The 12,722-nt window shown below is 45.7% G+C and overlaps 1 protein-coding gene across 1 annotated transcript in view; it reads right to left on the minus strand.

Annotated features, from left to right (window-relative positions):
• ACACB (acetyl-CoA carboxylase beta) overlaps window positions 1-12,722 on the minus strand; it is a 3,851,763-nt gene that overhangs the window by 2,060,541 nt on the left and 1,778,500 nt on the right. Inside the window, exon 27 of the mRNA XM_069619430.1 lies at window positions 2,743-2,832. Within this exon, the coding sequence (XP_069475531.1) occupies window positions 2,743-2,832 (90 nt within the window). The remainder of the gene's footprint in view (window positions 1-2,742; window positions 2,833-12,722) is intronic.

Consider the following 12,722-nt stretch of genomic DNA (forward strand, 5'->3'; position numbering starts at 1 on the left):
TAACACCACTAACCCCCTCTCTTTTAGGAAACTCATAAAATCCTATCTGTTTAAGTGATCAATCAGCTGATCTTGTTGTAATGGACAGACATTAACAGCAATTAACCTGTTCAATAGCGCCATGACACATTTGGGTAATCTGCTGTGTTTTATAAAACTCAAAGAAAAAGAAGAAAATTGAATAATTTTCAATATAACTAATTCCAGGGATTATGAACTACAGAAATTGATAAATTCTGTAAAAACACACGAGAAGTCTTTAGCTTTCCCTCGAAACAAAAAGTTATTACACAAGTTAACGTTTCTATTTACCTCACAAATGATTCATTAAATGTGCTGCAGCCAGAAATTGGTGCCAAGGTCGCCAGCACCCATGTGATAGGTTATGCTAGTGAAAGCTGCGAAACCGATAGATGATGTCACAAGCAGAAATAAACAAACACATTGCTCCTTAATTAACGGATTCCTTGTTTTGGTGGAAGATGAAATGATTTTTCAATGAGATATGTTGGATCCCTAGAAAGGGATGTGAGTGGGGTGCAATGAAGTGTGCATTAGTCAAGCGCATAGAACTAAGGGATTGGCTTGAAAACTATGCCTATTTAAATTGCTTAAAAAAAGTATCAATTTGTATTGTATATATTATACACATTTAAGAAACCGCAACAATATCTCAATTTGTGTCCTTCAACGCGACTTAGACATTTTATACTACTTATGAGACTGGATCATTTGCATGTATTAGCAGTTTCTGGTGTTGTAAGCCACATTCCATCGCCTGATCGCTCACGTCGGATATGTAAAAATAGTGCTGTAATTGAAACAGCCAAGCACTTGCTTTCCAAATGCCCAAATATGACAAAGACCTATCAAATGCACTATGGCAGGTATGTTCATATTTTGGACTCAATAGGAGAAATGACATTTTGGATACAATGCATTAATACGAGGAATATCAAACTGCTTATCTCAATGTATAATGTCTGGTTGAAGATTGAGAATATTGTGGGAATTTCTTTATAGGATTCTAAGCTACTTTCACCCTTACTATCTAGAGTGTACTTGAGGCCAATGACCTGTTCAGGATCCATGTTATTAGTATCCTGTGTTGATTTGTTATTAGAAGAACTGATATATGTAATTCTGAAGGGCTATGACTTGGGATGTTCAGAATCATAATTGCCAATTGAAGTTCAAAACAGAAATCGCTTCTGAAACAAACTTCCTTCAGTATGAAATTATTATAGGAATGTTAAATGTACTATTTACTAGCGTGATTTGTATATATAATACCACTGTATATTTTTTATTAGCATGTATGTGGTTTATATATTAAGTATTTTTGATGTGTTATGATTTCTTATATTTATAATATCTGTAAAGTTTAATTATAAACTATATTAAATTAAATAAATAAAGAAAACAAATGTATGTGCCAGAACAGTAAGCAGTAGTTTTCTGGCATATTCTTAGGTCAGATGACTAATATACTATAAAAAGTAAGGGGTCTGGACGGATGGTCAGGCCAGTAAAGTGGAGAACTATTAGACGCAGGAGGATGTTTTCCTTGACTTGCAAAATACATGTTTGCCATCAACCAACATTATTGAGTTAGCCTGGCTTCTGTGACAACCCTAGCATACTCGCTTTAATTAAATCTAACTCACACACATGCTACCATTTCTTCATTTAAGGGTGAATATCGGGGTTGAGCATTATTGGCCTTTCAGGCCAGACTTAAGCATCTTATAGGGAGTGCGGTTCACTAATAAAAAGATGGGTTGGATGTATTTTTAATCATAGCTCAATCATTAGCCCATTATCTCCCCACCAATGGCTTTTGAACAGTTATCATTTAGAGATTGTTGTATTGAATCTTTTTTTCTGAAAATATATCAAATAGCCCTTAAACGAGACATGAATGAGAACACATTCTGTTGAAAATCCTTAAGGACGAGAAGACCTAAATGCTCTAGACATCTCCAATGCATCTGGAATTTCCCACTGAAGATTTCCATAGCATACACTGCTTATTCTATACACGTATGCGGTCCAATTACTTAAAACTAGGTTTTACAAACATCTTGAAAACACAAGTCTAGGGCCTTCATATCTCCAGTGTTGGAGTAAGCCATGCCAATTAAAATCAAGCAAGTACTAGGTTCCATGTGTCCAGTAAGTCATGTCTGCTAAACATATTTGACCAGCTGCTTTCCAAACAAAAATCTGCCCCTTCCAATACTAACTTCGGGGTTTTTAATTGCCAGGACCCGAGAGCTATTTATCTCCTGGTTATAGTCAAGGGGAGCCTGGTTAGCTGGAAACCACAAGCTACAAGGAGCTACATGTGACTGCCCAGGCAAGTGGTGCCAGGCAAACATAGCTATGTGATATTAACTATGTGTTGGTTTGGAAATGTGTATAAAAGAGCATAAAGACACACCTAAGAGACATTTAAAGCATATTGGATGATATATACGTTGACAAAACGTTAGTTTGCATCTCACACAGTATGTACTAGCTCCTGGTTCTCCAGCCATAGCTCCTTCCTACAAGGTGATGCCCAATATCTAGGAGCTGCTTTTTGCTCCTTGTCAACCAATTCTAATTTCGACCCCTGTAACTGAGTCATGCATGTACACATTAGAAATGAAACATGTATTCACCCGTTTTGATCGGCTGGATAACAAAAATATAAATACTGAATCACTGTAAACATTTTCTTATAGAGTCAACACATACCTCCAGTGCTGCCATGCGAACTACCTGGTTACTGTGATAAAAGAAAGTTGGAAGCACATCAAAGATGGAGGTCTCAGACAGGATTAATTTCTGCCAAAAGAAAACAACAGCATCAAATAAAGTAAAGACAAAAAACAGTAGTAGAATGCTTGAGGAAATATTTATTTAGCAGTGGGTAATTGTAAAGACCGATTTTAAGAGAAGCAGGAGGGCAGAGAGTGACAAGAGTTATAGGTCAACAACTGAGGGAGGACAGAGGACTTGATTTTTTAAAATAAAATATGGCACTTTCCAAGGTGAGATGGGATTACGATTTAGACGGAACAGAAATGGTGGCGGGGAGCAGTGAGTAATTAATATAAATCTTTTGTTTATGGAAAAATGAACAAAAATTAAATAAAGAGTATGATACGAGAAGATCAAAACCCACAATTGTGGGTACCAACCCTCCTGGTGCTGAACCATGAAAAGCAAATTAATGGCAGGGTAATGATTTATCTTTGAGACGAGACAAGATAGAGCTTCTTAAACAACCTAGAATAAACTGCGAATAAAAGGAAGATAGGCGAACAAGCGCAAAGATTGCAATTTTCGGTCAGCTACAAACAAAGTTACTTTTGGTTTCTCTGTTATAAAAGATAGGTGTAAGCCATTAGTCATTTAGACATTGCTGTTTTTGAACATCCCCTGCAGAAAAGGTTCTGAAGTTCTGAACTATTCCATTCACTTTATATTTTGTTTGCTTTGAAGATGGGCTAGCAAGAAAAGGTCCGACCTCTTCTACCCACTGTTTATAGTAGCATTTCTTCAACATGAATTATAATAAAGTTAATCTGACGCTGTAATCGAAATCCCTTCAAAGTTTGACCAAACACGAATCACCAGACTACAGTGAAAGTTCAGGTGATCAGACACATTTATTTGTTCAGGCATATGTCTACCATAAGTACTGCTAATTTCCTACTCAAAGTTTAACATGCCTGCAGACTTGATTCACTGTATGTTTTGTTATATCTTCATATCGTTTACTTTTTGGAAGATGGCTCTTTACCTGATGCTCTCAGTATTATCTCTATCTTTAAAATATTCATACACAACTAGGTTCAATCCTGGAACCTCTGCTTCTTTTAGCTTCTCTTCCCCCTCTACACCTTTTATCTTATTTTTCATAATGTCTTTTACATAGGAAATACACATATATCGGAATTAGTTGACCCTGGCAGCCAACTTCTCTAGAGCTTTAAAAGGGACAGCCTATCTCAGCAGTAACCTGGACAATCATGTCTTCACCATAATTAGGATAGCCTGAGTACATCTAGCACCTCATCCCAGGCTATACATTTAGATGTTGATCTCTCCACTCAACTACCCTTCCATTCTGTCGATCCTCCTTTTATACCCGTTAGGAAAGATTTCATAATTGTATGTAATTTTCCCTCCACGTGTACACCCCCAAACTTTTTGCTGCTGTTTAGACACCATAGGGGCACACTTTTGTATGCTAGACACCATAGAGTGACTTTGCCAGAGAAGCACAGCCTTCAGCTGCACTCCTTTGGGCTTTCGCTCACTTTTTATGGGGAAACAGACATGCCCTTAAGACAGTCAGTACTGGGAGACTGTGTTTCCCTTAGTCCTTTTCCAATGTTGCAACTTTTCTGCAACATTTAACAAGTACACAATGTACCTTCCTGTACAGTGTACTTGGGTCTGTAGTCATTTTCCAAAGGCCCTAGATACTCCCAATGGACTTTTTGTGAGATGTGCAGATGTGTCATGGACAGGGCTGGTGGCAGCTATCTTTTCACATTATTTTTAACCCTTTCCTGCCATGTTAACCACGTTTGGCACAAATAGGTGGCCTGGCAACAAAATGGCCATGCCATGAGATGCTTTGTCCTGTACTTTGGCCATCTTGCCCCTTCATCTTCCCCAGGTCGAGTCGACCGGGGTCAGTCCTTATTTGGACAAGCAATTTCCCACGAAACGCCAAGCTTTTGCAGGCTTCTGCATGCCTTGTGTGTGGGCCTCCAGGATGTGGGCTGGGGTGTCTGTCCCCAATACACATCCTGGGTGCCAGAGAGTCTGGAGTGCTGTGAATGACGGACCACCGTGGTCTATGATTGGTCCACATATGGAGTGTTATGGAGTGTGTGTCTGTGAGCAGATCTCCCATTGGGTCCTCTCCGTTTTGGCGCGAAGGGAACGTTGGATAAGAGGAGGCTGAAAAACACCCATACCAGGTCAATCCCTGGAGTTCTCACTGAACGAAGGATAGGATCCAAGTATCCTGAAACTACAAAGCTGAGTCGAGGAACCACTGGTGATCCGCTGGAAGGTTTGGCACCCTGAGCCCCCTGTCGTCCCGTGGGACCCCTCTGCATCTAGTCATCCTAGAAGGTCTGGGAAGACGCTTCGACCCATTGGAATAGTGGGACCAACTATTCTCGGCACCTTCATCAAAACCTGCAAGTAAGCTTTCTCGGAAGTGTCCCTGGGCCAACCAGTGGACTGACCAGCTTACCCAGTTGCTTTGCTCCGTCACCGCTGCCGTTTCGAGGAGGCCCTCGAAACTTGGTATACTGCTAGCTCTGTGTCCACGGCACCCTCACACCGTATTTCGTACACTTGGCATTCCCAGGTCTGAAGTGAGACAAGTGTGCCAGGACCCGAGCATACACGGTTACCATGTTGCCCTGCCGCAGCAACAAACTTTGCAAGTGCGCTGCATTTGTGACCCTCTTGCCCCTGCAGCCTGCTGCAGTGAAACCAGGTCGATCCATCCACCCGGAGTGAAGAAATCGCCACTGTCCTGTTTGGTAATCCTCACTGTATCTCAGGAACGGAAAGCCACAGAGATGTCCTTTTTGCTGCATTCGAACCTGCAAGCGAAGTGGACTGAACTGGTGAAGCTTGGGTCCGAGTGCGCCTGGTACCGGTGAGTACTTCCAACACTAACCGGTGACCCCTAGCACCAGGGCCCCCTTTTACGCACAAGTGGCCCCTGAGGGTCCCTCTCATTTCCACTGCTAGTGCGAGCTAGCAACTCCATCCCGCTCTCTGGAACTGCCTCGGCCTTCAAATAGAGGTCCTCCCTGAATAGTCGGAACTTATCTTCATCGCCTCATCCACCTTCCTGAGCTGCTAGAGACCCCCAAAGAGACCCCGTCTGCCCATTGGAACAACTGCGTGCACTTGCATTGCATGTACTATTTAGCACAATGCTCCTCTCTTCTTAGGGCTTGGACTGCCTCTTAGTTAGGTGTGTTGCTGATGTTGAAGGGGCCTAAAGACTACCTGCACTGCCTGTTTCTTTCCCATGTAGGTTGTCTACATATTTCGTGCATTTAACCCTTTAGATCTCAATGGTCTTGTATATACATTGTATTGATAGTGTTGTGCTGATTTACTTAGTATTACTGTGATTCTTTTGCTATGGTCTGAGTTACAAAGGCCTTGTAATAAATGTGTTTATATTGTTGATATAACACCTGTCTGGGAGTAATTTGTAAGTGTCCTTGCTCTGTGTGCTCATTGAGGTCAGTCACCCTCACCCCTCCTGAGACTTAGTCTTGACCGCCTGCTATAGCTAACCTGATTGGTCTGGCTTGTCCAGAGGTTACCCTGTTCCAAAAGAATTGGATGGACAAAAGAAGGGGGTCCTCCTGGATTACCTTTCATTGTTTGGTTTTTGGATAAAATAACTTAAATGTAACTACTAGGAGTGCTTATGGAGGTTTTCCACATGCACATTACAGAAATGCTGTGGTTGTGAGCATTTCGATTTTTCTTTCATTGTCAACCCTCATATAGCATTTTATATTGCTGCACAACAGTTCAACATTCTATCCATTTGTAATAGTTGAAATGTAAAGAAAACAAACAGCACAGTGTCTTCTATGTTTGAAAAATAAATCAAATGGAATTCAGGAAAGAGGGAAGTCCTGATGTTTTCAAGTAGCACAATTAAATGTGCCCTTTTATCCACAGTATAGGCTCTGGAAAATGCTACTAATAACCGTAAAGTGGACCAGTGTGCTGAAGTGAACCATAAATGTACAAACCTTTGAGTTATCAAAATATGGAATGGAGGCGTGGCTTGAAGCACCATCGATGAGGACGCTTCTTCTGTAGCCTCAGTGGAAAGCCCGGCACACAAACATGCCGAACGCCAGTCCTAGCATGCTGCAACTCGTTTAAATGGCAGGTGGCGAAACGTAAAACGGAGAAGCGCTGGAGAAGGCGGTAAAGTGTTCCACATCCCGGGGGCAGAGAAATTCAATGAAAATGGTCCCATCGGACCAGCATCGGAGGCCACGCAAAATGGCCACTGCCTCTGAGGCCAACGTGGCTCCTGTGAGCGCCGCCATCCCCCAACGAAGAGACCTACCAGCGAGAAGCAGGAAGCCTGGGGCTGTTGTTAGGCAGAAACCTGTGCAGTTCCCTCTGGGACCACTGCAAAAGATTTAAGACTACAGGTGTTTGGCAGTAAACCCACTTGGTAGCAGTCTGTACCACCCAGAGGTAATTTGGTAGCTGTGGCTGAGCAGTCAGACTTCCCTCAAGAAGAGTTAGGCAGTATATAGAGCATACATAATAGGTACAGAGGCACAGTAGTACAAGCAAACACTGACCAGAGCTAGGTGTAAAAGTATATAATTATTTATTTAAAAGACACACTCGTAAATTACACTAGCACAGAAAAGGTAAGTAAGTCTAAACACAGTCACTATTACTTATATGTACATCCCTAGTTATTTGTTGGACAAGTCTAAGTTAACACCACTTATTTCCAAACAGAGGTGAGCGCTTAACGTTAGATGGCACTCCAGCAAGTTAGTTAAAAAGGGAGGGAAAAGGCAGAAGCAATGAAAACAGCAAGGTAAAACACTTTTCAGAGATTCACAGTAAGTTTAGAAAGGCAGTCTATTGCGGAGCAAGGAAGTTCGGTTGCCAGGCCCACTCTAGGGAAAGCCAGGCGAAAAGATGTCCAAGATCACACAATGTCACAAGTCTTTACAGGTGAGTAGGAAAGGTTTTGCTAAGTTTAGAAAAGTTTAGTTAGGGTGTCCCAGGCTTACCCAGGTTCGAGAGCCGAGGGCTAAATCTACCCCGTACAATCGGTGGCAAGGAAAGCCGGGCGGAACACGGTACCTTTAAAATGGAAAGGATCCTCCAGCGGTGGCAGTTGTTCCTGGTAGTGGGTGCAAGTCGCGACGTCGTCCAGAGGAAGAGAAGATCTCGACGTTTTGGAAAGCTGAAGGTCGTTGCACTACCAGGGAAGAAACCAGCCGTGGATTTTTCCAGTTTAAAAGGATGTTACCCCTCTTTCGCGGTTGCGGTAAAAAGTGGTATCCCGGTTGCCGGGGTGCTTGGCACAGGCAAGGCGGCCACGAGATGCTTCAGGGAGGCGAAAAGAAGGCAGAAACTGGTTGTCCCCACCAGTCAAGGGAAGAAGACTCTCCCGGCTGGAGATCTCCTCTGTCGTTGGGAAAAGTGGTGAGACAGTTCCGCAGGGCTCCACCGGTGGTGTCGTCTTGGCAGGTCGGCTCGGCTTCTCCCTCTTCGGCTTCTTAGGTCCTGTGGCGACTTCTGAAGAACCAGTCCCAAAAACCCTGCTTTTATGCAGCAAACCCCCATTCATACAGCCTAGCTGTCACTCAAACATGCTAAGTGGTGAGCGGGGCGGCTCACCACTTGGGCCAATCACACCAGAGTGCGACATGAGTTGGCAAGGCAACTCAGTCCAGGGTGCCTAAACCCCCTCCCACACCCCCTGTGGTACCCAGACAGAATGGCACCACTTTGGAGGGCTTCTGTGCAGAAGCCCGCCAAAAGTGGAACAAAGGCTCGACTCGGGTTCAGGGTTACTGAAGTGAACCTAGATGCCATTTTGGCGGCGGGTTCTGGCAAAAAATCCCAACTGGTGAATTTATATTAAATAAATAAACCGGCGGTATCTTTAACATTGCACCAAAAAGTGGTGCATTAAAATCAATGGGAAATCCCATTGGGAAATATTCCGGTGGAATATTTCCGTGGTATCCACTGCCACCAGCCAGAAACTCGGCGAGGGGGGACGGGACAGTACCCCCTCGACAACAGACCCAGGGGCAATCTAATTGCCCCTACCAGTACTTCCACAGTATGATGGTTTGTACTGGTTAAGTTCCTAAGTTAAGACTAGTAAAGTCAATGGTGACTTTACAGACCCAGGGAGACAGTAGTCAGTCCCCGGGTGTGGAGTCTATGTTTGGGGGTCACTATGACACCCCGCTGTTACTGCACTGAGGGTGCTGTGTAACACACATTCAAAAACCAATGGTAGCCTATGGGGAAAAAATACCCCATAGCCCATAAGCACATAGCAAGTCACAGAAACACTCTCAAGTCATGTCCAAGAGTGAGGGTAAAAGAGTCTCACTCTTGGCAGGAGAAAAAAATAAACCCCAAAAATCCAGCAAAGCTGCTGGAGGACTCACTAGGTTAGGAAATTCAGCCTAAACAGAGAATTCTCCCCAACAGCTGTAGACCCAAAGGCTGGTGCAACCAGACTGACGGTGTGCAGCTGGAATGAGAAGAGGACCTCACAGCGGATGTTTTTATCAGGGCCCGTGATGAGCGGAGGACATGCAGTTTTCAAGGTGAGGCCCCCCTAGATAACAGAAGGACCATCCACAGGGAAAAGGAAGCAGAACAGCATGACCAGACTCCGGCCCCTACAGGAGGAGGTGGAGCGACTCGGAGGAAGGGCTGCGAGAGACGTTGCGGCTCAGCCCATGTCGGAGAGCAGTGTCTGAGATCCCGACCTGCGGCCCCATCAAAGCCTGCATTACGCAACCACGCTGCAAGGGTCCCAATAGCCCACATATGGCCCCCACAGAAACGGGAGCCCTTCCTGGGGAATGAGGGCTGCCTTTGCAGTGAGGGATACCACACCGCCAGCAAGCACAACAAAGAGACAGCGCTCTCCCTGCCTGCCATAAACTCCAAGAATACACTGAGGTGAGCACCATACCTAGGAGGAGGGATGGTCTGGAAGAGCTGGTCCAAGGTGTGGGGGGTGAGCAGAAACTGCCCAGGAGAGGCCCACGGGGTAACTCACAGACCCACCCCAGAGAAGAGAGGGGGTTGCAAAGGACACTCTCTATCCGCCAACAACACCCCACGCGGGGACACCCCCTGGGGCCCTCGCCACCTGTCACCTCCAGTGGAGCTACATCACCCACGCCGGCTACCCCCGCAGGGGGCCCACAACTCCCCCAGCCATGGCAAAACAGAAACCCCAGAAAAATGCTGACATTGCGGCCCTTCTCCTGTCCCAGGACAAAAACAAGAAAATGGATGCCGCCAAGGCCAGGTATTCTCTGCAGGAACCCCCACAGGGTAATTGGCTACTAAGGATGATCTGCAATCCTTTATCTCGGATATCAAAGCGAAATTCTGGAGCTGTATGGCGGGGATCTCGACAAAGGTGGACCAGCTGGACTAACAGGTCTTAGAAGTGGAACAGAGGCTCGGTAAGGTGGAGGAGCACACAACGGACCAATCAGCGGTGGTGGCTGAACTCCAAAGAAGGATCCAGGTGTTGGAGGGAAAAGGTTACTGTGTTGGCAGAGAAACAGGACATGTAAAATTGGGCCCGCAGGAACAACCTCCGGATCAAGGGAGTGTCCACCTCTATCACAGATCAGGCCCTCCTGGCCTACATTGGCGGTCTCTTTCAGACTCTCCTGCCACACTTGGACAAGTTGATGCTGCTTCTTGACCACACCCACAGAATACGTACCCACGGGAGCCGGTTAGCAGACAGGCCCCCAGACATAATTACCTGGGTCCACTTCTTCACAACAAAACAAGAGATCGTAACAGCCAGCCGGACACAAGGAGATTTAACATTTCAAGGATCACCACTACAATCTTCCAGGACCTCGCGTGACAACCATACAAAGACGGAAAGAGCTCAGGCCCCTGACAAACTTTTTGCAGGACCAAAAGTGCGCTATCGCTAGATCTTTCCCCCCACTCTACAATTTATTTGGACAGACACCTCCCGCATTGTCAGCTCACTAGATGAAACCGAAGATATCCTAAAATGCCCTCCCCAGAAGGAGAAGCAGGCCCCTCATCAAGACCTGCATCGTCAACCAGAAAAGAGACAGCCGGACCAAAGTGAAACACCTGTGTGAAAGTAGCCAAGGGTCGCAAGCCAGGAACCCTTCCACAGCAAGCCTGAAAGCCCCCTTACACATATTCGGGGCAACTACCACCTGAGGAAGTGCCTACCCCGGGCTCGCCTTCACCATACCACAGGAAATCGGAAAGCTTTCAAAGCTAAGCTTCACACGGCCTATACCTGTCCTAAAAGCCGACAGTGTAAACACCCCAACTTTAGTTCAACATTATGGTTAAGGGCAGTGAGTTGGATGTTAACTAACATAGTGCTTCAGAGTTGGAAGCAAAAGTTAAAAACCCAATTGCACAGTGGGACGACAACAGCAAGAGATCTGGATGGTGGCAAAAACTGATCCGGCTCCCCCCTCCCCCGCCATAGCGGAACAAGACATCTGCATGGGACCACACCCCCACCAGAAACTGAACTATTATCTTGCTCAATGTGAAGGGCCTAAACACATCCACAAAGCGCAAATCTACGCTTCAGCATCTGTAGAACTTAAGGGGCTGTGTGATCTTCCAGCAGGAAACCCACTTTCTCCCACTGGACTCCCCCCGCCTCTGAAGTAGACATTTCCAACTCCAATTCCTGGCTTCCAGTGGCTCAAAGAGAGGCGGCACAGCAATCCTTTTGGCGAAAGGTATCCTGTTTAAGGTGTTAGAGACACTGTACTGCCCAGAAGGACGCTACACAGGAATCAAAGGTACGATCTTTGGGCAGTTATATACTCTGATTTCAGTCTTTGCGCCCAATGAAGGGCAGGAGTCTTTCTATATTGAGCTGGAGACTAAGCTTCTCCCCTTCATCGAGGGCCAAGTGATCATTGGGGGAAGACTTCAATCAATGGAGTGCCAGACCCCCTGATGGACAAATCTCACCCACCGGCCCCAAGACAGCCATGGGGCTCCTATACCTTTTTAGGTCACTGGGGTAGTGGACTCTTGGAGGGCGAACAAGATTTCTCCTTTTTCTCACATGTGCATTGGACCTCCTCACAAATAGACTTACTCTTAACATCGCAACAACTGCTGGCCTTCGTTGACGAGGTGACCATGAAACCGAGACTCTTGTCAGACCACGCCTCAGTCATGCAGACCTCCCAGGCCTACAACCCGAAACTCCCTTCCAGACCTCGCTGGAGCCTGTACGATCCGATCCTGAATGACATGGCACTGAGGGATGCCATCGCCAGAGCAATTCGAACCTACTTCCCGGAGAATCCCACAGAGCACACCTCACCAGCTAACACCTGGGATGCCATGAAGGCGGTGATCAGGGGGAACTTATAGCCCACGGGGCAGCCTACCAGAGGCATACACTAGAGGCAGGCAGGAGACTAGAAAACAACATAACAGCCGAAGGGAAACGCAAGAAGGGATGGTCTCCAAGGGCCCATCACGCCCTACAGATAGCCTGAAACAGACTTGAAGCCCACTATGAGGAGGAAACGGCCCATATTCTAGGCAGATCTAAGCAGAGTTATTACGCCACAAGCAATAAAGCTAACAAGTTCCTGGTGGGAAAACTAGCCAAGATAAAACAACGGAACACCATAACAGGCCTTCGGGACCTACAGGAAAAGATCCACTACACAGAAGAAGCCAAATTACAGCTGGCCGCAGCCCACCTCACTGACACTATGATAGCGGCCACACGCAATAGAACAGAACAAGAGCAGTATATTTAAAGAGCCATCCTCCCACACCTAATAAGACAGACACAGAAGCCCTGGATGCCCCGATCACAAGCGAAGTAGAAGACTTGGTCATTAAATGTCTAAAAACTAGTGCCCCAGGTCCTGATG

This window comes from Ambystoma mexicanum, chromosome 10, assembly GCF_040938575.1.
Source record: "Ambystoma mexicanum isolate Mex_15411 chromosome 10, UKY_AmexF1_1, whole genome shotgun sequence".
In the NCBI taxonomy this organism is placed as follows: Eukaryota; Metazoa; Chordata; class Amphibia; order Caudata; family Ambystomatidae; genus Ambystoma; species Ambystoma mexicanum.